The sequence below is a fragment of the Danio rerio genome, chromosome 7 (assembly GCF_049306965.1).
Source record: "Danio rerio strain Tuebingen ecotype United States chromosome 7, GRCz12tu, whole genome shotgun sequence".
Taxonomy (NCBI): Eukaryota; Metazoa; Chordata; class Actinopteri; order Cypriniformes; family Danionidae; genus Danio; species Danio rerio.
The window spans coordinates 2,646,958-2,672,500 of NC_133182.1; the positions used below are offsets into that span (position 1 = coordinate 2,646,958).

The window sequence follows — 25,543 nt, forward strand, 5'->3', positions numbered from 1 at the left end:
TCGATTTTGAGTTTTGTTTGAGATAAAATGTTGTGAATAAAGTCAATAAATTGCAAAGAAATAAAGTTGTGAAAAGAAATGTTACTTCGAGAGTAAAGTCGTTTTGTTTTGAAAAAGTTATTAAATTAAGAACAAAGATTTATACAAAATGTTAAGAATAAACTCATTACATTTAAAGAAAAAAAGTTCCTGAATAAAAAAAAAGTTTTTTCAAAAAGTTGACATAAAATGTTAAGACTTAAAAAAAGAGTAAATTAAAAAAATATTAAGAAAAATATAGCTGCAAGCAGCAATTAAGGGGCCAAGCACTTTTGGTCATAAGGTGGCGCTGCTCCAGACGTTTTTGAGTACTTTCAGGGCATGGGGTTAAAGATGCATATTATGTTTTGTAATGATAGTCATAGGGTGCGTTTGAATCGGACTGAGCCAAGGAATCAGGGGAAAAAGAATTTTGATTGTAGCCCATTTGGTTCAAAAGTTATCATGATAAACATACATGAACGTTTGGACAAGTGGTGGCGCTAGAGAGTTTGATTTTGAGACTTCATATTTGGTATGATTATTGTTAATACTATCCTCTATCATTGTGCCAGATGCTTACCATGTTTTGTAATGATATGTGAATATGTTGGTAAAATATAGCATTTTTGGCCAAAAATCGAAATGGGCGACGCCCAAAATGGCTGACCTGTGAAAATCAGACATCATTCGACTCGACATGCTCTGCCGGATGTAATGACACCAGTTTTATGAGTTTCGGACGAAAGGTTGAGACGTTATAAGCCAAAAAGCAAGTTTTTTTGTATCTCCGGACCACTAGGGGGCAGTGCGCCGAAACTCTGCATGTAACCTCAAACCCTAGTTGTCATAACACATACCAAGTTTGGTGTGAATCGGTGAATGCGTTACAGAGATATCGTCTCAAGTCCATTTTCGCAAGTCCTTCGTTAAATTTGATCGCAAGTTAAACGAAAACGGTTGGTCTGATCAACTTGAATTCCATAACTTTTGGATTGCATGGTCTGTAGATCATGTGATTAAATGTTGGTCATAATCGGAGAAACGGCCTAGGACGAGTTCGATCAAATAGGTTTTTCGAAAAATTTAAAATAGCTCGAAAAAATTAATGATGGAAAATGACGTCATAGAGTGCGTTTGTGCGTTTGACTGAGCCAAGGAATCAGAGAAAAAAAGAAATTTGATTGTAGCCCATTCGGTTCAAAAGTTATGATGATAAACGTATGTGAAAGTTTGGACAAGTGGTGGCGCTAGAGAGTTTGATTTTAAGACTTCATGTTTGGTCTGATTAATGTTAATACTGGCCTCTATCATTGTGCCAAATTAAATAACTTTCCCGCATACGCCTATATGGGCTGCCATTCAAATCCGGCGGAAGAAACGGAAGAAAAAGAACACTAACGAAAGCAATAGGTGCCTACGCACCTACGGTGCTTGGCCCCTAATAATAAAACTTTTCTCTAAAATATTATATATATATATATATATATATATATATATATATATATATATATATATATATATATATATATATATATATATATATTTGAAAACACAGCAACTTTATTCTCACAATTTAATGAGGTTATTCTCAACATTTTACTTTAACAACTATTTTTAGCGGGAGCGGCATGGTGGCTCAGTGGTTAGAACTCTTGCCTTACAGCAAGAAGGTCGCAGGTTTGAGTCCCAACTGGGTCAGTTGGCATTTCTGTGTGGAGTTTGCATGTTCTCCCCGTGTTGGCGTGGGTTTCCTCCGGGTGCTCCGGTTTCCCCCACAGTCCAAACACATTCTCTTGAGGGAAACTGAATTAAATTGGCCATTGTGTATGAATGTGTATGGGTGTTTTCCAGTACTGGGTAGTGGCTGAAAGGGCATCCGCTGAGTAAAGCATGCTGGAATAGTTGGCGGTTCATTCCACTGTGGCGACCCCTGATGAATAAAGGGACTAAGCCGAATGACAATGAATGATGAAAGGGTGAATGGATTGTGTTTGTTTCGCTGTGGACTGACCAGTAGGGAGTCTCTCCTCAGTCTGAGTTTTCCAGCCTGCGGCAGAGAAAGAGCAGATCAGTATCAGTGTGTCTGTGGGTTTACTCTACTCACTGTCCTTCATATTTATTAAGAGCTGACCGGTTTATATTCTGGAGAGAGTTCCGGGCTGTTTTCAGGCCAATCCTCCACACACCTCTCCTGAAAGACAAGTGTAAAGAGCGGAGGTGTGTTTGATTGACGAATCAGATACTACAGACAATCTACAGAAAGAAAGTCATGGCAGGATTTCACTTCACTTTTTCCTTGTTGTTAGTTGACGGTGGAATTACTGTGAAACTCGTCTGACAGGCTTTTCACTGAGCAAACACTTTCATTATGACTTCCTTATCAAAACTGCTGCTGTTAACTTAACTTAATTTAGCTTTATTATACTTACTCATAATAGAACGTACAATTTATTGTATGTTTAGACTGACAATTTATAAAAGACATGAAATGTGTTTAAAAATAAAGTTGTTAAATGCATCGAATTAATAAATGATAGATTAAAAATAAAATGCTCTTAAAATGGGAAATAATGGGATAAATGAACCAAATATTTAAGAATGTAAACATGTTTAAACAAAAAAAAATTATATGAATTAAAACAATTATTGAAAATATATCATGTTGTATATATGACAGTGCTTATGTTGTGTCAATAAACTTTCAGTGAATAAGAAATAAAAAATGTACGTATCTAATACATTTAAAATTCAGAATATAATTTTCTTAAATAAATAAATGCATATTTACTTAAAAACACGTGTATTTGTATATATGAAGAGTTTAGATGCAAAAACCTGTAAATGCCGTCTGGAACTTTCCTCTAAAATGAGTTTTTATATCAGGCTCCTGTGTGTATGTTCAGTAATAGCACTTTTATTGCAAAGAAGAAGTCTTTTACTTGGTATTTAAGTAAAATATTTCAACATAAACAAAGGAGGCTGAGAAAAATGTTCATCTCTGATGAAAATTTCAGACGGCACTTAGAGGTTTTTGCATCTGAACTCTTCATCTACAATTTTAAGCATTAATTAATTAATTAACTGTTAATTAACTGTTAAAGGAATAAATAAATAATATAATAATACAAAATAATAATAAAATAAATTCATTAATTAATTTAAATTATAATTAATTAATTTATTTTATTTTTTATATTATTATTTATACATTTATTCCTTTAATAGTTTAATTTCCAAATTTGTAATACATATATATATATATATATATATATATATATATATATATATATATATATATATATATATATATATATATATATATATATATATATATATATATATATATATATATATATATATATATATATACACAGTTGAAGTTAGAAATAATAGCCATCTTGTTTATTTTTTTCCCCGTTTTCTGTTTAACAGAGAGCAGATTTCTTCAACACATTTCTAATCTTAATAGTTTTAATAAATCATCTCTAATAACTTGATTTAATAAATTTGAAATGATTTATTTTCTCTTTGCCATGATGACAGTAAATAATATTAGACTATATATTCTTCAAGACACTTCTATACAGCTTAAAGTGACATTTAAAGGCTTCACTAGGGTAATAAGGTTAACTAGGCAGGTTAGGGTAATTAGGCAAGTTATTGCATAACGATGGTTTGGTTTGTAGACTATCGAGAAAAAAATTTGCCTAAAAGGGACTAATAATTTTGTCCTTAAAATGGTGTTAAAAAAATGCAAACTACTTTTATTTTAGTCGAAATAAAAAAAAGACTTTCTCCAGAAGAAAAAATATCATCAGACATACTGTGAACATTTAATTGCTCTGTTAAACATAATTTGGGAAATATTTAGAAAGAGAGAAAAATATTCAAAGGGGGGCTAATAATTTTGACTTCAACTGTATATATATAACTGTATATTTATTTATTTATTTATTTATTTATTTATTTATTTATTTATTTTCATAATCAAAATCAATATTTAAAATATTATTATGTATGTTTAGGTAAAATAATACATGAATTAAAAATTAACAAATAATATATGCATACAAAATATTTATAGTAATTACGATGCTATTATGAAAAAACCCACACAAAAAAAGAGTTTTGCAGCAGTATAAAGAGGCAGAGAAATGAGGAATGCGGCCAACAAACCTGCCCGGTGAGAAGAACGTCCTCATAAACCCTCAGATCGTCCTCAATCACAGCTGTGGAGACCTGTCAAAACACAACCGCACTATTCATCAGCAGCAGCGTGACGAGAAAAACAAACATTTCACACAGATGAATGAGACATGAATGTGAAATGGTGAATGTGGGGAGTATTTACTGCACATTAAACACACAGTATCGCCTGGCAGAAACAACATTCACTGAGGGAAACTGGACCGACTCGTTCCACTGTGCATTGCCAAATCACCGGCTTTTAAACTGAAATGTTTTTAGGTCTTAATTATATTGTCTGCAACGTTATTATAGTCATAAAGGAGACATGAGATGATGATAATAATCTGAATAAATGAAGGAATGATGAATGTTGCTCCTCCTGATCTGAGGTCTGCAGTGGTGTGTCTGTACCTGTGCTTCAGGTGGAGGCAGGAGACTCTTCAGGGATTTTCTGCGAGGAGCAGGTACTGGTGGACGCCTCCTGAACGTCTACAACAACAACAACAACAAGACAATGAAACACACACTCACTGCTGAGAAACACAACACACACAACCCCATCAAAACATCCACTGAGAGCCTATTCATCCATTCATTCATCCACCTAGCCAGCATTCACCTATCCACCCATTCATCCTACTACTCATCCTCCCATTCAATCATCCATCCGTCATCTCACCTATCCTCAACCCATGCATCATCCACCTATCAATTCAACCACTCATCTTAACATCCATTCATTTATCCACTTCCCCAATCCACCATTAATCCATCATCCACCCATTCATCCAACCAATCATCTATCCACCCAACCACTCATTCATTCATCCACCACTTATCCCACACATCCTATCTATCATCTACCAAACCCATCCATCCACCAATCTATCCATCATCCACTCAACCAGCAATCCATCATACACCCACCCACCCTATCCATCATTCATCCAACAATCCGCCCATCAATCTGTCATCCACCCAGCCCATCCATCCATCATTCATTCATTCACCACTCACCTCACCCATGCCATCCATCATTTATCCAGCCACCCACCCCATCCATCCACCATGCATTATCCACCATCCACCTATCCCAATCACAGATACCCTATCCATCATTCATCCAACAATCCACCCATCAATCTGTCATCCACCCAGCCCATCCATCCATCATTCATTCATTGACCACTCACCTCACCCTTCCCATCCCTCATCCACTCAACCACCCTTCCATCCACTATTAACCCTTTCAAAATCCACCATCCACCTATCATAATCACACATCCATCCATCATTCATTCATCTATTGACCACTCATTCACCACTCACCTCACCCTTTCCATCCCTCATTCACTCAACCACCCATCCATCCATCCATCCACCATTAACCCTTTCAAAATCCACCATCCACCTATCATAATCACACATCCATCCATCATTCATTCATCTATTGACCACTCATTCACCACTCACCTCACCCTTTCCATCCCTCATTCACTCAACCACCCATCCATCCATCCATCCATCCATCCACCATTAACCCTTTCAAAATCCACCATCCACCTATCATAATCACACATCCATCCATCATTCATTCATCCATTGACCACTCATTCACCACTCACCTCACCCTTTCCATCCCTCATTCACTCAACCACCCATCCATCCATCCATCCATCCATCCACCATTAACCCTTTCAAAATCCACCATCCACCTATCATAATCACACATCCATCCATCATTCATTCATCCATTGACCACTCATTCACCACTCACCTCACCCTTTCCATCCCTCATTCACTCAACCACCCATCCATCCATCCATCCACCATTAACCCTTTCAAAATCCACCATCCACCTATCATAATCACACATCCATCCATCATTCATTCATCCATTGACCACTCATTCACCACTCACCTCACCCTTTCCATCCCTCATTCACTCAACCACCCATCCATCCATCCATCCATCCACCATTAACCCTTTCAAAATCCACCATCCACCTATCATAATCACACATCCATCCATCATTCATTCATCCATTGACCACTCATTCACCACTCACCTCACCATCCCTCATTCACTCAACCACCCATCCATCATCCATCCATCCACCATTCACAATCCACCATCCACCTATCATAATCACCCATCCATCCATCATTCATCACTCACCTCACCCTTCCCATCCCTCATTCACTCAACCATCAATTTATTCATCCATCCATCCACCATTCACCCATTCATAATAACCCATCCATCCATCCATCCACTCAATCACTCATCCATCATCTACGCATCCATCCGTCCATCATCTACCCATTTATCATCCACCCACTCCATCAATCCATCCATCCACCATTCACCCATCCCAATCACCCATCCATCCATCCACTCAATCACTCATCCATCATCTACGCATCTATCCATCCATCATCTACACATTTATCATCCACCCACCCCATCCATCAATCCACCATCCACCTATCCAATCACCCATCTATCCATCATTCACTCAACCACCCATCCATTAAACACCCAATCACCCTATCCATCATTCATTCAACAATCCACCCATCAATCTATCATCCACCCAGCCCATCCATCCATCAATCCATCATTCATCACTTATCTCACCCATCCCATCCATCATCCACTCAACCATCCATTATCTAACTATTTATCCACCCACCCCATCTATCATTCATTCATCAATCCATCCCAATCACCCATGCAACCATTTCCACTTAACCACTCATTCATCATCTACCCATCTATCATACACCGACCCACCCCATCCACCATTCATCCATCCATCAATCCACCAATCAATCATTCTTCCATCCACCATTCACCCATCCATCCATCGTCCAATAAATTGACCCCTTCATCATCTACTCATCTATCATACACCCACTTACCCCATCCATCATTCATTCATCAATCTACTCATCAATTCAGCCATCATCCACCCAGCTCATCCATCCATCATTCGTCCACCCATCCATCCACTCAACCACACATTCAATATACATCCATCCATCATCCACCCATCATTCGTCCACCCATCCACCACTCGCCCCTTCCATCCACTCAACCACCTATTTATTATACATCCATCCATCATTCACACATCTATCATCGCCCCAACCCATCCATCCATGTAACATCCACCCAACCCATCTACCCATTCAAAGTACATATTGACAGATGGATTGACAGACTATGGTATTAACTATGATCTAGAAAGCCCTGATCAGCTGTTCCTGAGGTGTGTGATGCGAGTGTGTCCTCACCGTTTCTCCACTGGAGGTGTATGCGGAAGGTGTTTCCCCTCCTGCCGTACCCTGAACACCTCCATCCGTCAGACCTCTGGATGCGTTGATGAGCAGTGCCTCTAAACTGCTCTTCTGAATGGACTGAACTTCACTCTGGGGCTCAAACAGAGGGTCAAACACCCTCAGGTCTGCGTCGCTGGTTCCTGCGGTGGACGACGGCGTCTTGAAGACATCATCAGACGTGGAGTTCTGGTCAGAAATGTGCGGCGCCTCAAAGAAACTGTCCCTGTTTGTAGACGCTTCTTGAGGAAACGATGAATCGCATGGTGACGTGAAAGTGGGCGGGGCTTGAAATTTCTTCTGTCTGGAGAGAATGAATTCCAGGAGCGGATCCCTCTGATTGGACGAGAATTGTGTGTTCTGATTGGATGATGATTCTGTGCTCTGGTTAGTTGAGGACAAGGATTTTCTATTATGATTGGACGAAGATGAGGAAATTATGTTCTGATTGGACAAGGGCGAAAATGTGGATTGTGTGTTCTGATTGGATGAGAACAAGGAATCTGTGTTCTGATTGGGCGAAGATGAGGACTGTGTGTCGCGATTCATCAAGAATGAGGATTCAGTGTTCTGATTGGATGAGAACAAGGATTCTGTGTTCTGATTGGGCGAGGATGTGGAATATGTGTTGCGATTCAGCAAAGATGAGGATTCTGTGTTCTGATTGGATGAGAACAAGGATTCTGTGTTCCGATTGGACAACGGCGAAGATTCTGTGATCTGATTGGCCGGAGCATTGTCAACCTTTTCTTTGTAAGGCTTGAAGATGTCTATTTCTTCAGGCCAACTGTCCGACACTGGTGTGGTCTGAAACGCATCAGGTGTGCTGTCTTTATAGAAATCAGGCGGAGAAAAAATCCAGTCTGGAGCTGGAAAAGGATCGATGTCTGAAAATGAAGCCGTCTTATGAACGCCGTTGCTTTGATTTACTGCGGTAAAACTGTTCATGTTAGGAAACACATTATTCTCCACATCAGCTGTTACACTGTAGTCCTGAAATACAAGATGTAAGATTTTTACAACTATGCACAGAAAATTGAGTTTACACCCTAAATGTTGGGTTGTTGTAACATTGGGCTCCTTTATATTAAATGTTTATTACACTTTTTAATCCAATGATTGTGTTTGTTTTGCTGTTGTTTTATTCAATAAATGATAAAACTCTGACAGCCTGACACTAGCTGTGTTTCCACATAGATATATACACTAGATATCGTATAGGGACCCTGAGCATGCGTCAATAGCGCCGCCACATTGGTACAGTGCTCCCAGGACAAACGTCATTCAACCGCACTAGTCAAGACAGTGTTATTATGTGAAGATGCGGGACTTTAGCGCTGTCTACGGGTGTAGTAACGAGCAAACAAAGAAAACAAAGCACAAAGGCAGAACATTTCATAGGTAAGGTTAAGTTTTTCTGTTTTTGAATGTTCTGAACTCTTGTGCTAATAATGTAATTGATGATAATACAGACTCTTACTGCAATCACCATACGGCAAAGCAGCACCAACTCGCCACTCGGATTATGCTAGTTTTGTTGAATAAAATCAGCAAACAATGCAAAAGAAATATGACAACGAGATGCTGCGCTGCCAGAAACGTGTATTATTGTCGGCTAGTGAACGAGTCGTTCATAACGGAGATTCATTCCCAAACGAGTCGCTTCCTCCGTCAGTATGAGAAGTGAAAGCAGGAGAGGAGCTGTGTTTCAGGACATGATTAGATCAAATTTAACAGGGAGGGTGGATAGTACATTTCTGTACACACAAACACAAGCTTTTTGTCAGGAATGCCCGTGCGGTCACTGATCCATCAATGTAGAAAAGTGATGTAAAATTATAAAATTGCATACTAACATCCAGGAAAACTCCCGATCACAGATATATGTGTATATGTGTATATCTCTGGCTTTGGATGGCCACAGTCCTCCACTGAACCTTGGTCCCGCATTCATTTCAAAGGAGTGCTACCCTGTTCCAACATGGCGGCTCTATTGACGCATTCCTTCCAGACAACAACAGGGTAGGCGACATCTAATGTATATATCTATGCTGTTTCCATCCAAGATGCGAATTAACTGAAATATCTCGAAAAAGACGTGTGAATGAAGCAGCCAAAGAGTCAAAGTAACAAAATCGTCACTTCCTGATTAACTGGCACCAAATATCTACAGTAAGAACAGAATTTGCTGTGGTAGGAGACGCTGAGTCTTTTCTTTATTTTACTTGTGCCCTAGAAGACAAATGCCGACACACAATGAACGTGTGATGGCGTTTGAAGACGCGGAGCACAGACGCTCTGGACAGTTCTGGAGGTCATTGATAATAACACTAATACTGAGAGAGTTCAGATGTTTTAGAATAATCGAAGCAACATTGCAGATGTTCTACAGTTCAATTCAATTCAATTCAGCTTTATTTGTATAGCGCTTTTACAATGTAGATTGTGTCAAAGCAGCTTCACATAAATGGTCATAGTAACTGGAACAGGGTAGTTCAGTTTTTAGTGTTTAAGTTCAGTTCAGTTCAGTTTAGCTCAGTTCAGTGTGATTTAATCATTACTGAGAGTTCAAACACCGAAGAGCAAATTCATCGATGCATAGCTCTACCAATCCTGAATCATGCGAGGCAGTGGTGACAGGGGAGAGGGAAAAAAAACTTCACCTGATGGGAGTGAAGAAAAAAAACCTTGAGGGAACCAGACTCAGTTGGGCACGACCATTTTAATTTCTCCGCTGGCCAAAAGTCTTGTGCAGAGCTGCAGTGTGCTCAGTCTGCTGGTTTGTCCATTTACACAAACTTTTATCATCACATGATCTCTTATAACAACTAATCACTTTGTTAATGCTCATACTGAGTGAATTTGTTTGTTATCATCGGAGGGTATGTGCATTGTTTCATATCGAATAAAAAGTTAATCCTACTCAGTTGTGCGCATATGTTTTAATGTGCATTTTTCTGAACACATAGTAAAATTGCTAATTTCTCTGCATGTAAACGTTCTTACAAACTTTATGCATAAAAATCGGTGACACTTTAGTCTGGGTCACAATTCACTCTATTAACTTAATAAACTACTAATTAGCTGCTATTAATACTTAGTAAGGTAGTAGTTGGGTTTTATGTATTGGGCAGAATTAGGAATGCATGAATAAAATCCTATTGGATAACTACTAATGAATAGTTCACGTCATAATAACAGGCAGATACTATAGTGAATAGTAGGGATGTCCAGATCCAATCATGTGATCGGAAATCAGGCCCAGTCACGCAGTTTCAGACTCAGTCAAAATTGGACGTTACCTCTCAATTAGGACTTGAAAATATGGGATTGAAAGAGGTAAGGTGCTCTTCTTTATTCTTTTTAAGTATTATAGAAGTATCGGATTGGTTATCAACAGATACTCAAAATCAAATGAATCAGACTCGAGGGCAAAAAAAACTTGATTGGGAGATCTCTAGTGAATAGCATGAATTTTGACGCAAGCCAGAAAGTATATAACGCTGTTCTTGAGGTTATTGGAGATTTAAATAAAACTTCATATTGTGCCTTTAATTTCTATATAAAAGTTCATTGTCTATTGATACCTGTGGTTTTGAGCAGAAAGGATTCCAGGAGCTGCTGCTGATCCCATTCTAGAGGAGAGAAAAACAACACACGAGTTCAGACTGAAGAATTGATGTGAATTAGCTAGCAGTGTGGTAAAATGTGAAGTAGTTGCTATTTAGTATAGTACACTGCTAGTAGTAAGTTGACAGCTATTATAGTAAATAGTAAACTGTCATGAAACTGTGGTATCTATATGGAAAAAAATGTACATATCTAAATGAGCTGTGTGTAAAATTGACTTTAAGCTTCACTTTTAAATGCACATGAATAATTATATGATGATCTAAAACCAGAAGCTGACCTCCATCATGAAACCTGAGACGGCAAACAGCGATTCACCATCCTGACAGACACAACAAACAAGAGATTAGATCACAACATTACTCATTATTAAACACTTGAATTATTTTAACACATTTTTAAATGATAGTTTTAATAATTGATGTCCAAGAATTTCTGGCTTGTTCTGTAGACAACTGGGGGGAGATAATAAAGAAATTAAGACAAGAAACAAGACAAAAAACATCATTTTTTTGCCATGTAAACATCTATATTTGTACCTTTAAAACTGAAAGTGGGCATTAATGCAAGTCCATCCATCTGTTTTCAACTGTTTATAGTTTTACTGTTAATCTAATGCCTTTTTTTTTATTTTTGTAATGTAGTTAAATAAATTTAGGTTATCTTGAGGTGTCCTTTTTAGTGTCACTATTCATTCAACTATTGTGCAATGCTAATTAACTATGTACTTTTCACATGGTTAAAGTTTGAATGCAGGTTAGTTGTATGTAATTATGCATAATTAATTGTTATGATTACAGTAAGCACATGGACCTTTTCAGAGGTCGGGAATTTAGACTATTGTTATAAATTTACTATAAATGTAAACCACACTCTGAAATCTGGACGTTACTAGAACTGCTATGTTAAGCTGCTTCTACACAATCTACATTGTGCTAGAAAAATAAAAATGAATTAAATTAAATATTGGGCTATTAATTGCTGTAAATTGAATTATAAAAGAATTTAATCAACTCAGGCTCATTCTGAAATCGTAGCCCTGCCCTATATACATGTTCTGGAGACCACAAATTAGGTAGCCATTTACGTATGGCTGTATTTTATGTTTAAAGCGGGTAAGCAGGCGAGACAAAAACAAAAAATAAAATAAGCAAGTAAATAACAGGGTGAGAACGTGGTAAAATCTGAAAGCATGGTAAAAATCAGGAGGCTTTTCTTTTTCTGGATTGCTTTTTAAAATACTGTGGTTGGGTTTAGGGAAGGGGTGGGCGGGTCAGTCGATGCCTTTTAAAATGCTATCCGTTTGTTAAGTGTGACGTCACGCGGAGCGGCTTCCGGGTCTAAGAGCTCTATTCAACTGAATGGGGAGACTCATGAAATGGTAATAATAAACGTTCACAAAGCGATTTAATACTTTCGAAAATCTCGATCGCAATATATATGTCCATGCCTAATATCCGATTGCCAGAAAGTGATTCATTTTTTTATAAATTGTTAAAATTTTGGTATTTGTTATGCAGCACGCCCAGAGATTGTTGTGTGCACTATGACTTTATGTAAATTAATCTTAATGTGTGATATGAAGAAAAAGTGATCATAAACGAATTTCTCAACGCAAGTGAATGGTGGCTTGGACCCGGAAACAGCATATGTCACCAACATGTCACCACTTAACAAGCGGATTGGTTGTGTTTAGGCGACGCAGTGGCACAGTAGGTAGTGTTGTCGCCTCACAGCAAGAAGGTCCCTGGTTTGAGCCTCGGCTGGGTCAGTTGGCGTTTGTGTGTGGAGTTTGCATGTTCTCCCCGCGTTCTCGTGGGTTTCCTCCGGGTGCTCCGGTTTCCCCCACAGCCCAAAGACATGCGGTACAGGTGAATTGGGTACTGTATTTTCTGCACTATATGGCGCACCGGATTATAAGACGCAGTCTCAATTACGGGGTCTATTTCTGTACTTAACCCATACATAAGGTGCACTGTATTCTAAGGCGCAAGCTAAAACATACAGTCTAAAAAAAAAGGTAATGGAAGCAAAACAGTTACTGTAGTTTAGTTGAACTTTATTGTATTATTTACCAATACACTCACATTATTTTTTTAATCAGTTTTCTCCCACAAATCCAGCAAAGTCCTCATCTTCTGTGTCTGAATTGAACAGCTGGGCAGTTTCGCCATCAAACATGCCGGGTTCTCTCTCATCATTGTTGGAGTCAGTCTCATTGCCGGGTGGCTGTTCAGCAATAGCCGCATTTCCACTATCGCACCTAAAGCGAGCGAGCCAGGGCCAGTCGCGTTTCCACTGTCACTTCCGGGGCCTAATCGGGCCAAATCGGGGCTTTCTTAGGGCCAGCGGCCAGCCTTTTTCCCGCCGAATACCTTGGGCCAAAGAGGGCCAACTGGCGCGGAGTAAACGGAGAGGCGGAGTGCGGACACAGTTTTCCGATCACACACGAGTATGCACCAAACAAATAAATAAATAAGGGAAAGAAAACATCTAGCCTTATAGACGAGGGTCTTTTAGCTTATAATCGCTCTTATGTTTCCCTTTTAAATGTAAGGCTGTAGCATAAAATAATAAAGTAGTTTTATTGTATAAGTGACTTTTCTTTGTTGCGTCCTCCTTGATGCTTCAATAACGCATAATAATCTTTACCATATTAAACGCACAGCAGACAGTAAAGGTTTTCGAGAGTTTTTGTCAAGTTTAAAAGGTGTGTTTGTGCGCATTTAAATGCCTGTATGTGTGTGAGACTGAGCAAAAGAGCGCTCCCTCCACAGCTCTGTTGATGCCGCGCGGCTTTTTTCTTTTTATTTCTTTAGGAGATAATACACAATATGAACACAACAGAAAGACATGAAACTTTACAAATTTCGTGTCATATCTTCATACAATAGCCTAAGCCAGTGGTTCTCAAACTGTGGTACGTGTACCACAAGTGGTACGCAGGCTTCCTTCTAGTGATACGCGGAGAAACGAAATATGTCATGTACATGCTACATATATTTAAAATTTATCAAAAATTATGCATATAATATGCTATTTATGAATATAGCCTATATTTCTGAGGTAATCTGCTACGTTGTTTTAACTGTGCAGAGTTGTAGCTGCTTTACTGGGCCTACTACGCTACTGTATTTCAATACTGCTTATTTTTGGTGGTACTTGGAGAGACAATTTTTTTCTGAGGTGGTACTTGATGAAAAAAGTTTGAGAACCACTGGCCTAAGCTATTGAAATAATTTAAAGAATTACAAATATCGGATATAATAAAAATCGCAATAATATAATAAAAAACAATATAAAACTAACAAAAGCTAAACCAATTTAGGTATATACAACAGCCTGCATAAATCAAACCGTTTTAAAGCCATATTAAACTTTCATTTTACAAAGGCCTCTCTGAAAAAAAAAAGATTTTTTAAAAACAATAAACACCGAAGAAGGTTTGAAATATTATTTATTAAGTATTTGGATACGATGATAATAAACAAATCATGCAAACAGAGCATTTTCTCGGTGAGTGAAAGTAGAAAGGCGACCTTTTTTCTATCTTTTTTTCTTAAATACATGAGGAGCTTTATTAGAGAAAAGCTGCTGAGTGCAACGAAACACAGGCTATATTTTATTACTTGCTCTTATGTGCTGAAATACGTAACACTTTCCTTAAATATCCTTAAATAAAGGGGAATCACCTATTAAGTGTCATATTGCCTATAGCGAAAAATTAATGTTTCAGTTCTCTCCAGAGCATTTAGGCTGAATGTTTGACGGCGTCTATCTAAACGAGGATGTTATAAAATACTTTTTCTTTTTTCTTTTCATTTTTTCTGTCTTTATTAACGGAGAATTTCTGTGGTTTTATATTATGGATGGGTGCGCTCACTGCGCTGGGTCCCTCCGTTAGTGGCAAGACCACTGGATTTCGATGCCAACAGTCAGTCGGCGAGTAAATGACTATGTTGAATGAGAACACACAGGCCTGTGCGTATAGACATGTCATGTCATGCTGAACAGTAACGGCTCATTTGTTTGTTTCGGATGTCTTTATTTCAGGGGTGTCAAACTCGATTCCTGGAGGGCCTAAGTCCTGCACAGTTTAGTTCCAACCTTGCTCCAACACACTTACCTAAAGGTTTCAAACAAGCCTGAAGGACTCAATTAGTTTGATCAGGTGTGTTTAATTAGGGTTGGAACTAAACTGTGCAGAGCTGCGGCCCTTTAGGAACTGAGTTTAACACTTGTGCTTTATTTGAATGGTTTCGTGATGATGTGATGGTTTGCTTTATCTGCCTGATTCCCGCTGAAGTAGGCGGGTTGTGTGACTTTTGATTCGTGGGATAGTCTGGGGGCGGGGTTTGCGTGACGCACTGCGAGCTACTAGCCTGACAGTGGACACGTGACATGATTTCAGCCTCACTGCTCAGCCCCCCGGGCGATTAGCCTGGCCTGGCTGGGGAAAATACAGTAAGCTAAATTGTCGGTAGTGTATGAGTGTGAATGAGTGTGTATGGATGTTTCCCAGAGATGGGTTGCAGCTGGAAGGACATCCACTGCTTAAAACATGTGCTGGATAAGTTGGCGATTCATTCCGCTGTGGTGACCCCGGATTAATAATAGGGACTAAGCCGAAAACAAAATTAATGAACGAACGGTTAGGTTTAGGGAAGAGGGAGGGTGAGGGTGAGGTTATCAGTTGGTTGGTTAGCCTAGGGCAGGGGTCACCAACATGGTGCCCTTGGGGTAGCCCGCCAGGTTCACATAAGTTGCCCACTGGCCTGATCTAAAAAAAAGCTCACCATAGCACCACATATGAGTAAGCTGCATCTAATATTTATTTTTATAGGTATTCTTTTTAAATCACACTTGCATTGGTGTAAATTTGAAAAATACTTTAAGTTATATATTAAAAAAACTTTCAAAACAATTTCAGACAATTAAAGTGTTGCATATTGATATTTATCTAACTTGTTAAATCATTGTTGACAACTACTGTGAGAAATCATCAACATGATCAATGTCTTCACATAGATGAATATTATTAATTATTAATAATAACATATGATTAAAAGTAAATTAAAAAAAATGTGTTATTTAATAACTGGTAGCCCTTCATACTAATCGGTACCCAAGAAGTAGCTCTCGGTTTCCAAAAGGTTGGTGACCCCTGGTCTAGGGGTTTTCAAAATGGGGTCTGCGGACCCCTGGTGGGCCGCAAGAGAGTGCTAAGGGGGTCCGCGAAAAACTTGGCAGAAACAAAAAATTATTTTAATGAGATATTTTTTTCAAATCCTAAAATTATTAATGTCTATAAATTATTAATCTATATATAGTTTTATGATTTATATAAGTTTCTACTTAATTGTAATGTGTTTATCCCAAAATCCTTTACGCTCTCTAAGATTTTGCATACAGTTGAATGGAGCAATTAGCGGCTGTAGGTGCAGTTCAGATGATGGAAAGATTTTTAAAGAATCCTGCTCCACAAGCAGTCCATGCAAATCTGACTTGGTGAGCGTTAAGGCAAAAAACAGAAAATATGACAAATCTTACATTGCGTTTGGTTTTACCTGCATGTTAATGCAGGGAGTCGATAGACCTCAGTGTGTTCTTTGTCAAGAGATTTTCTTTAATGAATGCATGAAACCATCCAAGCTCAAGCATCTACAGCAGAAACATCCCAAATGAGGCAGAAAAATCGACTGACTATTACAAACATCAGGAGCTGTGTTTGGCCCAGCAGGCTGGTATTTTTCGGCAGCAAGCATCAGTCCCTGAGAGGTGTTTAAAAGCGTCTTATTTGGCATCACTCCACATTGCGTGTGCTAAGAAGCCGCACAGTTGGCGAAGCATTGTTATTACCAGCTACCAAAGACTTCGTCAAAGAGTTATTTGGAGAGGAAGCGGCACGAAAGGTAGATTGTGTGCCTTTGTCAGACAACACAGTAAGCAGACGCATAAGTTCAATGTAAATATTTTGCAGTTTTCAATAAATACAAGACAGGGGAAAAAAAAAAAACAGAAATTACAAATGTTACAAGTTTCCAGGTTTAACTTTTCATCTAGCAGTGCCTTATTTAGAAAAGCTCTCTAGTTCAGTTCAAGTAAATATTTCCTTGTTTTTTTTTTTATATATATAAAAATTGAGAATAATTTTTGGCTATAGTGAGTTGCCAGCTAATAAAATAAATAGTTTTAAAAACAATACCATTTTGCATGCCTGTGAAATATGAACTATAGTGTCTTTACGTTATAAAGAATCTTATTTTACATTTTTATACTTGAAATACATAAATGCCTTTAAACTTTAGGGAAAGGGGTCCCCCGCAATTAATCATCATATCTGGTGGTCCCTGAGATTAAAAAGTTTGAAAACCTCTGGGTTAGTCAATCAGTCAACAACAGCCTCTGGTGGATTTAGGTGAGAACAGCAGGTTCGAATGGCACTCGCGAGAAAAATTTAAGATCTGAAAAAAGTACACAGCAGCCTGTGTAGCCAGAAAACCCCCCCCAAAAAAACAGTAGTTCCTAAAACGTATTTTACGGTCTGCAGAAATGTTTAAAGGGCTGCGTAATCAGAATGAGTCAGAGTTGAATTTAATTAAATTTAATTGATTTTGATGATCAATGGAATCTGGTGATACAACTAATAATATATATAAAATTATAATATTGATTTTTTTTATCATAAAAATGGTAAACCCCGAATTAGCAATGTTGCTTTAAGTAAAAGTAAAGATAAGTATTGAAATACAGCACAATTCAAAACTTTCATTTCCTCCCCACATTCACTCGAATCTGATAAGAAGCAAAGTATCGCTGTTTTATATATAGCTTTGTTTGAAAAATACTACACTGAAAAAAATGCACACAATCCCTTCATGTTGTCCCAACACAGATTGATTAAGTTAACAAATTTAAGAGGATCAAATATAAAACAAATAAATTTCCCCTAAGAAAACTCCAGAAAGGTGTCGTTTCAGCTCATTCTAAGTGCTTTGAAAAGCAGCAAAATCATTTGTTTAAGTGTGCATTAAATACAAAATGATTCCAAAGAGACTCACAAAGCAAGAGCAGTCCTCAGATTATGAATGAACTATGATTTAGATGACAATGACAAACTAAAACCAGCGCTTTATCGCTCGATCATGATGAAAAGTCTGAATATTTCAGCAACGTAAGCATGACGAGCACAACCCAAAACGCAGACACTGATGACGACAAAAGCCCATTACACAGATAAGTGGCCATTATTGAAGGCTATAATTAACTCCAACAAACATTCAACTTGACACTAGAGTAGGCGACTGATGAATATCACACATGCAACACAGCAGATCCATTTCACTCACTGTCATCATCTGAGGAAATACTCCCACACAAAAAACAAAATACTGTAGCAGACTAATTTATAGTAAAATCTAGTACTTTTCATAGTATTTACTACAAGCTAAAGTACATACTGTGGTTAGGCTAATATAAACAAACTAGCCAATAGTGTAGTTTATTACAACTATAGTAATATAAACAAACTAGGCAATAGTAATTTACTACAAATGTAGTCTATATTAACGTATAGCCTACAAAATACACCACTTGCTGTGGTAAAAACTATATACTGATCGTCACTATAATTTAAAAGCTTCCTAGAGCATTCACAGTTGATATAATATACACAGTAATACCCCTGCTGAAAAATCCAGCGTAAACCAGCCTAGGATGGTTGGCTGGTTAAAACCAGCCTGGTTTTAGAGGGGTTTTGGCCACTTCCAGGCTGGTTTCCAGCCATTTCCAGCCTGGTCCTAGCTGGTCAGGCTGGAAAGTGACCAGCTAAAATGAACTTGACCATCCTGGTTTAAGATGGACATAGCTGGTTTTGGCTGGGCTTTCAGCCTGACTAGGCTGGTCAAGATGGTTTTAGCTGGTCATCTCTCAGCCTGACTAGCTAAAACCAGGCTCAAACCCCTCTAAAACCAGGCTGGTCGACCAGCTAAAACTAGCCAACCATCCTAGGCTGGTTTAACCTGGATTTTTCAGCAGGGACACTATACATATATGTTACAAAAACACTAGCATTTACTATCCATTATAGTATTTCTTCAAGCAGGCAGCTAGCTAAGAGTGTTACAAGGAAGACAAGTAGTAAAATTAATATACGTTATCCCAGATAGCAAAATATACTCGGGCCAGTTCCGGCTAGATTGTCGCCTGCCGGAGACTAACCCCTCGGCCCAACTTCGGCTGCCGGACTCGGGCCGGATGCCTGTGGACTCACTGCCCGATTCCGGCCCGAATCAAGCGGGCCAGATGCGGCGGCCGTAAGCGAGCCGACGCTGCGCATCCGCGCCGGAATCGGCGCGAGGGTAATGTGCGCTGCGGCCCGGAGCTGGCGCAACTCCGTATTTATACACCTTATAAAACCTTTTGGTATTACATTGGTACTTGATATATGGTATTACAACCATTTGAATTTATATAACAGCAAACACAGGCTATAATGTAAACACAAAGTGTAAGCACTGCGTTTAACCTTTGAATAAAGTGCAAACTGCATACATATTCTGTAACGAAAATAATCAAGACAAATGACAAAATAAATAAATGTTAAACGTTTATTGATTGCATGAAAAAAATAGTACTAAAATTTTATAAATAATTTTGTAGTGCACAAGAATATCAATATAAAAACAACAATAAAACAACACAATAAAGACACACAGAAAGATTTAAACAAAAAAATCTAAAAATTACACACAAACACAGATGTTTTTTAAAACAACCCTGTTTTCCCAATAGACTTGAATTAAAAATTTGTAAAAAACAGCTAAATTTTATATAAACCTAAATATAGAAACCAATTTAAGATATAGCAAGAAACATCTTAAAAATACCAATGACAATCCGTAAAATATCCAAGTCAAACTTGTAAAAAGTACTGCAGAATTCTGAAGAAACATCTTGAAACATTTTTTAATAAAACATTAAAATAATAATAAACAAACAAATATATATATATATATATATATATATATATATATATATATATATATATATATATATATATAAATAATTGCAGAACAAAATCAATTGCACAAACAGCAAGACATGAGTGAGATGATTATAAATTTCATATATATACACGTCTTGTGCAATTTTATATTCATAATATTATTTGTATTACGTTTATTAAAAATGTATCAAGATGTTTCTTTACAATTTGGCGCACACACATACATACATACATACCATACATATATACACACACACACATATATATATATACATATACATATATATAAATGCAAATGAAAGAAACAAATTGTTCAAGTATCAGGGAACATCCTAATACACTTAAAATGTTGTTTAAAAATTAAAACAAAATAGTGATGTAGACATTTGACACATTAGCTTTCTCTTCTTTCTTCCTCCATCCCTGTCAGGGGCAAGTTGTAGCTACCTTGTAATGCATTTTTCCACTTCTTTATCAGTGGCGTGGTATGGACATTTGTCCTCACTCCATCTGTGATTAAAAGATAAACAGATAATTAGTAGTGAACAAGTACTAATGTAAAAAAAAAAAGAAAAAATTAGGAAAAAAGTAGGCTACCTACGAAGCAAAAAAAAAACTATAAAAAAAACAAATAAACTTAAAACACTTTGAAATTAGCAAGAGCTTGAACTTACCAGTTTCTTCATTTGTTCGGGCTGCTCCTTTAGTTGATTTTCAAGCTTTTCCAAATCCAATTGGCCAAAGGAAGGTCAAATGTGTTTACATCTGGAATTTCATCACGTCTGTTTTGGTTTTGTGAGAATCAGGCCCAGCTGCTGCTTTATGACGTTGCATGATTTTAAAACTTCAGTCAGTCGTGCTAAAAAAGAAAAATAACAGATTAGTATAAATCAACCTGTAGCTTATTCTCATACAACTTCTGTAAATACAACAGTGGGTTAGACACTGCTGATATTCTCTAGTTGATCTTTACTTTCTAGCTGCATTAAACCTTAACAAATTTAGTGATGTCTTCAATTCTTACAAAAACATCACGAGATGCAATAAGTTCTGTCTTGATCTCAAACTGCACTAGAACAAAGACTGTAAATGTTTATAGGTGTACTGCAGGAGTGTCCAAACTTTTTGGGCCGAGGGCCAGATGCAAAAAAACAAACGTTGTCGCGGGCCAAATTTTACATACATCACACAGACATATATACATGTCTGATATGACATGATATATATATACAGTTGAAGTCAGAATTGTTAGCCCCCCTAAATTATTAGCCACCGTTTATTTTTTCCCCAATTTCTGTTTAACGGAGAGTTAAACATTTTTTCCACACATTTCTAAACATATTAGTTTTAGTAACTCATTTCTAATAACTGATTTATTTTATCTTTGCCATGATGACAGTAAATAATATTTGACTAGATATTTTTAAGACACTTCTATACAGCTTAAAGTGACATTTAAAGGCTTAACTAGGTTAATCAAGTTAACTAGTCAAGTTAAAGTAATTAGGCAAGTTATTTTATAACAATGGTTTGTTCTGAAGACTTAAGGGGCTAATAATTTTGACCTTAAAATGGTTCATAAAAAAAATTAAACCGCTTTTTATTCTAGCCGAAATAAAACATAAGTCTTTCTCCAAAAGAAAAAATATTATCAGACATACTGTAAAAATGTTCTTGCTCTGTTAAACATCATTTGGGAAATATTTAAAAAAGAAGAAATAAATCAATGAGGGGCTAATAATTCAGACTTCAACTGTGTGTAGATAGACAGACAGACAGACAGACAGACAGATAGATAGATCATAACAAGAACTGCTGCTTAATTGAATGCATGTAATAGCGACACCCGGTGGTTATTTATTGAATTACGTTCATTTTTGTATAGCGGGCCAGATTCTATTGATATTTATAAAAAGCCTTGCGGGCCGCAGATGGCCCGCGGGCCGTAGTTTGGACACGCCTGGTGTACTGGAATGTACAGTATCTGTGCATCTTGATGGTGGTCTTAAGATTTCTGCCATAGTCATTGATGGTGATGTGACTTGTGGTGCTGCATTGATTTCTGAAATCTTCATACCTGCCTTTTATCCAGCCTCTTTGTTCCAAGTAATTTTTCTTCATCACGGTATAGATGTGTCTATACTGTCCCTTAATCAGATACATTTACAAAACAAAACATCACTTTAGTATAGTGCCAGGGCAAAACTCACAGGTTGTAATAGATCAATGACATAATGTTGACAGTATGTGTTTAAAATAATTGCAAACAAACCTGTTCTGTCTTTAGATGTATGACAGGCGATCGTCATCCTCATCTGTCTACCAGTCAGAAATCACAGTTGCATGTGGATGTTTGAGTCGAGCTTCCTCATATGCATCTATAATAAAACATCACATTGTTGTTAACCTCCCGTAAAGAAAAGTTCAAACCCTGAAATACTATCAAAGTTAATTAATGCATATAATACCTATAGTGTAAATAATCAGTACACAGAAGGTTGCACAAGATTTATTTGGAGATTCATGCAGAGTGACAGCCTTATGAATCTGAGACATAGATTTGTAAGATGGTCAAGCACATGCATTATTCTGTACCCATGAAGATTAACCTACCATTGTGAAAAATGTTTGATGATGATAGCCAATAACAATAAACCATTTCAGCTGTTTGTGAAGCAATTAGTAATGTAATGTCTGAAAAGCCCAATCTATGTTGAAAATGTATCAGCAGTTTACAGCTTATAATGGACTTTTAGCACACAACTATAGCATGCCTATTCACGTTCAAAAGAGTGTGCCATTGACTTCTTTGGTCGTGATGTGCTGCAAAATGATCTCACTAACCTTTGTTAAACAAGAACAATGAGACTTAACCAACAAATATTGTTACCCATTCATTTAAATCAGAATTTATCACTGTCAATAACATAAAAAAAAAAAAAAACATCAAAATCTGCTTTAAGACGTTCAGTTTTACATTAACTGACCATTACAGCTTGAACAAAAGATATAATTGATTCACATAGGCTAACACATATGAATTAAAGTGCATAGTAATATATTTCTCTCGGATAATTTAAAGAGAATAGTAAACAGTCGAGTTTCGATCATGTTCGTGACTAACTGCATAAACAAGATAAACAATAATATTTTATTAATCCAAAACGATTAGTTTTTATTTACACATAATCACAGAATTAATACTGTTGGATAAGTATACGCCTGTACAATGATTTTTTCAACATCCACGGTACTTTGTAATGTTAAATCAGGAAAAAAACACGTTTTGTCATGTTAATTAATGGATTCGTCTACAGAAACTTTCTTTAACGCAAAGTTAGCATACACACAAATTCGTTTCATGTTTCTTTAAAATAATTAAAATAGTTTTCAGTTACTACACACGTTACAATCTAACATTGTGTAAAAGGAAAAGGAACTTTCAGGCGTGTTTGTAACTGTTAGCGTTAGCATACATTAGCTCCAGTCGTGTGTCTTAAAGCAAGTTACATTTCGTATCAAACTGTTTTAAATTACTAAACGCTGTTACAACCAAACACCGTGGAAATGTTTTAAGCTCTAAATTCGCTAATTATACAGAACACAAGCAGTAAAAAGCTTACCTTTCTGACCGGACTCCACGTGAAATGTTTGAAAAACCAACCCTTTTCTTCTTGTGATCTTCGTGCCATGGTGGTTGACAACCAGCTTTTTGGAGCATTACCGCCACCGTCTGGATTGGAGTTTGGATCAGGAATTTAGTAACGCATGTGTTTATTATGAAACCAACTTCTGCTTTAAAAAAAAACAGTCAGCACAGGAGCGTGCTATCTCAAAAATAAGCGAATTTTACATAGTTTTTCTCTAGATGACATGTATAATCTATTTATAAATAATATTGTTTTGTTTGCGTCTAAACATTGCGACCATCCACACTAAATATTCTTTTTTTTTTTTGCTATCGTACCATTAATACTTTCTCAAATTATCATTAAACGTGGAGCTAACAGATTACTAGATAAAATAAGAACTTAATCGGTTGCCATCAGCCGAGTCCTTGCCAGAAGCGGCCAGGATATGGTTGACCGGAATCGGGCCAGTGCTTTACAGCCGCATCACAACCGCATGTGCGCGAGCGAGCTGCGGGCCGCACTCGGCCCGGATAACACTCGCCGATGCCGAGTCGGAGCCGGAGGCGCCGAGGGGCAGCCGAGCTCGGGCAGATTACTGCCTGCTATCTGGGATTTGTTGGAAGAAAAGTAAATCAAAAAGAAGTCATGGTAAAAAAAAAATAAAGAAAGAAATCCTATATATTCCTTCTGAATTAAATCTCCAAATTCTCCGCTTTGTTTACAACCCCAGGCTAGCTTACGTAACGTTACACAGATACGCTAACATACGCGATGTTTTGGTAAACACTGTTGATAACGTTATCAATAAAAGGCGATTAGTTCACGTTGTGCAGCTCAGCACTAAATAAAAGTCCTTCAAAACACTCATCTGACGCATATTGAATAAAAACACACTTACCATGAAGCCCGTGAGGTGAAGAGAGAGTCTTACTGGAAACCTGTGGCTCTTACAAAACCACTCGCCAAACTTGTTACTTGAAGACACCGCAGGACTAGTTTGCAGAGAGAGTTTCCTCAGAGAAACTATGTGATCTTACCTGTCCTGCTGAGCTCAGGTGGGTCAGGTGCCACATTAATAAACTCTATTCAACTCTACTTTAAACTCTACTCTACTGGCTGGGAAATGAGGGCAGGGTTGATGTGATGGATGCGCCGTGGTGAACTGATGCTTCTGTTCTTAAATGCTGAAAGAGCCCACATAAAATAATTACAATGGTGATTTACAGGAAACTCTGAAATGTTTTTGAACGATACTATAGTAATTGAATGAATCTGTTGTGACAATTCAGCTGCTATGCTAATACATAGAGTAAAGCGTTATAATGTCTATGATGTAAACTACCAACTTATCTATATTTTTTTCTAACCTTTAAACTTAAGACTACTTCATTTACTTCCATTATTGGCTATAAATACACATATATATATATATATATATTTAAATATTCTTTGTACAAACATTTAAAAAGTGCATGCCATTTTTGTCACTGATGTTTTGAAGTTTTTAATGAAATATTTCTTGAGTCTTTTAGTAAATGCAATTAGAGAACAGGAAAATAATAATAATGCAAGAGATTTTATAAATTAGTTTTTCAATTATTTCATCAAAAGTGTGATGTTCGTCGTTAAATATTATTTATTTTAACAGATTAAAATATACATTGTTGACCCATACAGAGATTAATTGTCAACAGAGATTAATAGAAAATAAATAAATATAAAA

The 25,543-nt window shown here is 37.1% G+C and overlaps 1 protein-coding gene and 1 long non-coding RNA gene across 2 annotated transcripts in view; both read right to left on the bottom strand.

Annotated features, from left to right (window-relative positions):
• Nucleotides 1-24,790, bottom strand: part of si:cabz01007807.1 — a 67,305-nt gene extending 42,515 nt beyond the window's left edge. Inside the window, exons 1-8 of the mRNA XM_073907837.1 lie at nt 24,719-24,790; nt 11,462-11,503; nt 11,139-11,186; nt 7,510-8,544; nt 4,621-4,698; nt 4,198-4,260; nt 2,153-2,212; nt 2,033-2,068 (exon numbers count right to left, since the gene is read on the bottom strand). Coding sequence (XP_073763938.1) covers nt 2,033-2,068; nt 2,153-2,212; nt 4,198-4,260; nt 4,621-4,698; nt 7,510-8,544; nt 11,139-11,186; nt 11,462-11,503; nt 24,719-24,721 — 1,365 coding nt within the window. The 5' untranslated portion in view covers nt 24,722-24,790. The remainder of the gene's footprint in view (nt 1-2,032; nt 2,069-2,152; nt 2,213-4,197; nt 4,261-4,620; nt 4,699-7,509; nt 8,545-11,138; nt 11,187-11,461; nt 11,504-24,718) is intronic.
• Nucleotides 20,407-22,703, bottom strand: LOC141375253 (uncharacterized). Its single transcript, XR_012382981.1, has 4 exons — nt 22,461-22,703; nt 22,270-22,336; nt 20,863-21,047; nt 20,407-20,698 (listed from the first exon to the last, which is right to left on the bottom strand). It is a non-coding gene; the product is annotated as an uncharacterized lncRNA (long non-coding RNA).
• Nucleotides 24,791-25,543: the final 753 nt, after the last annotated feature.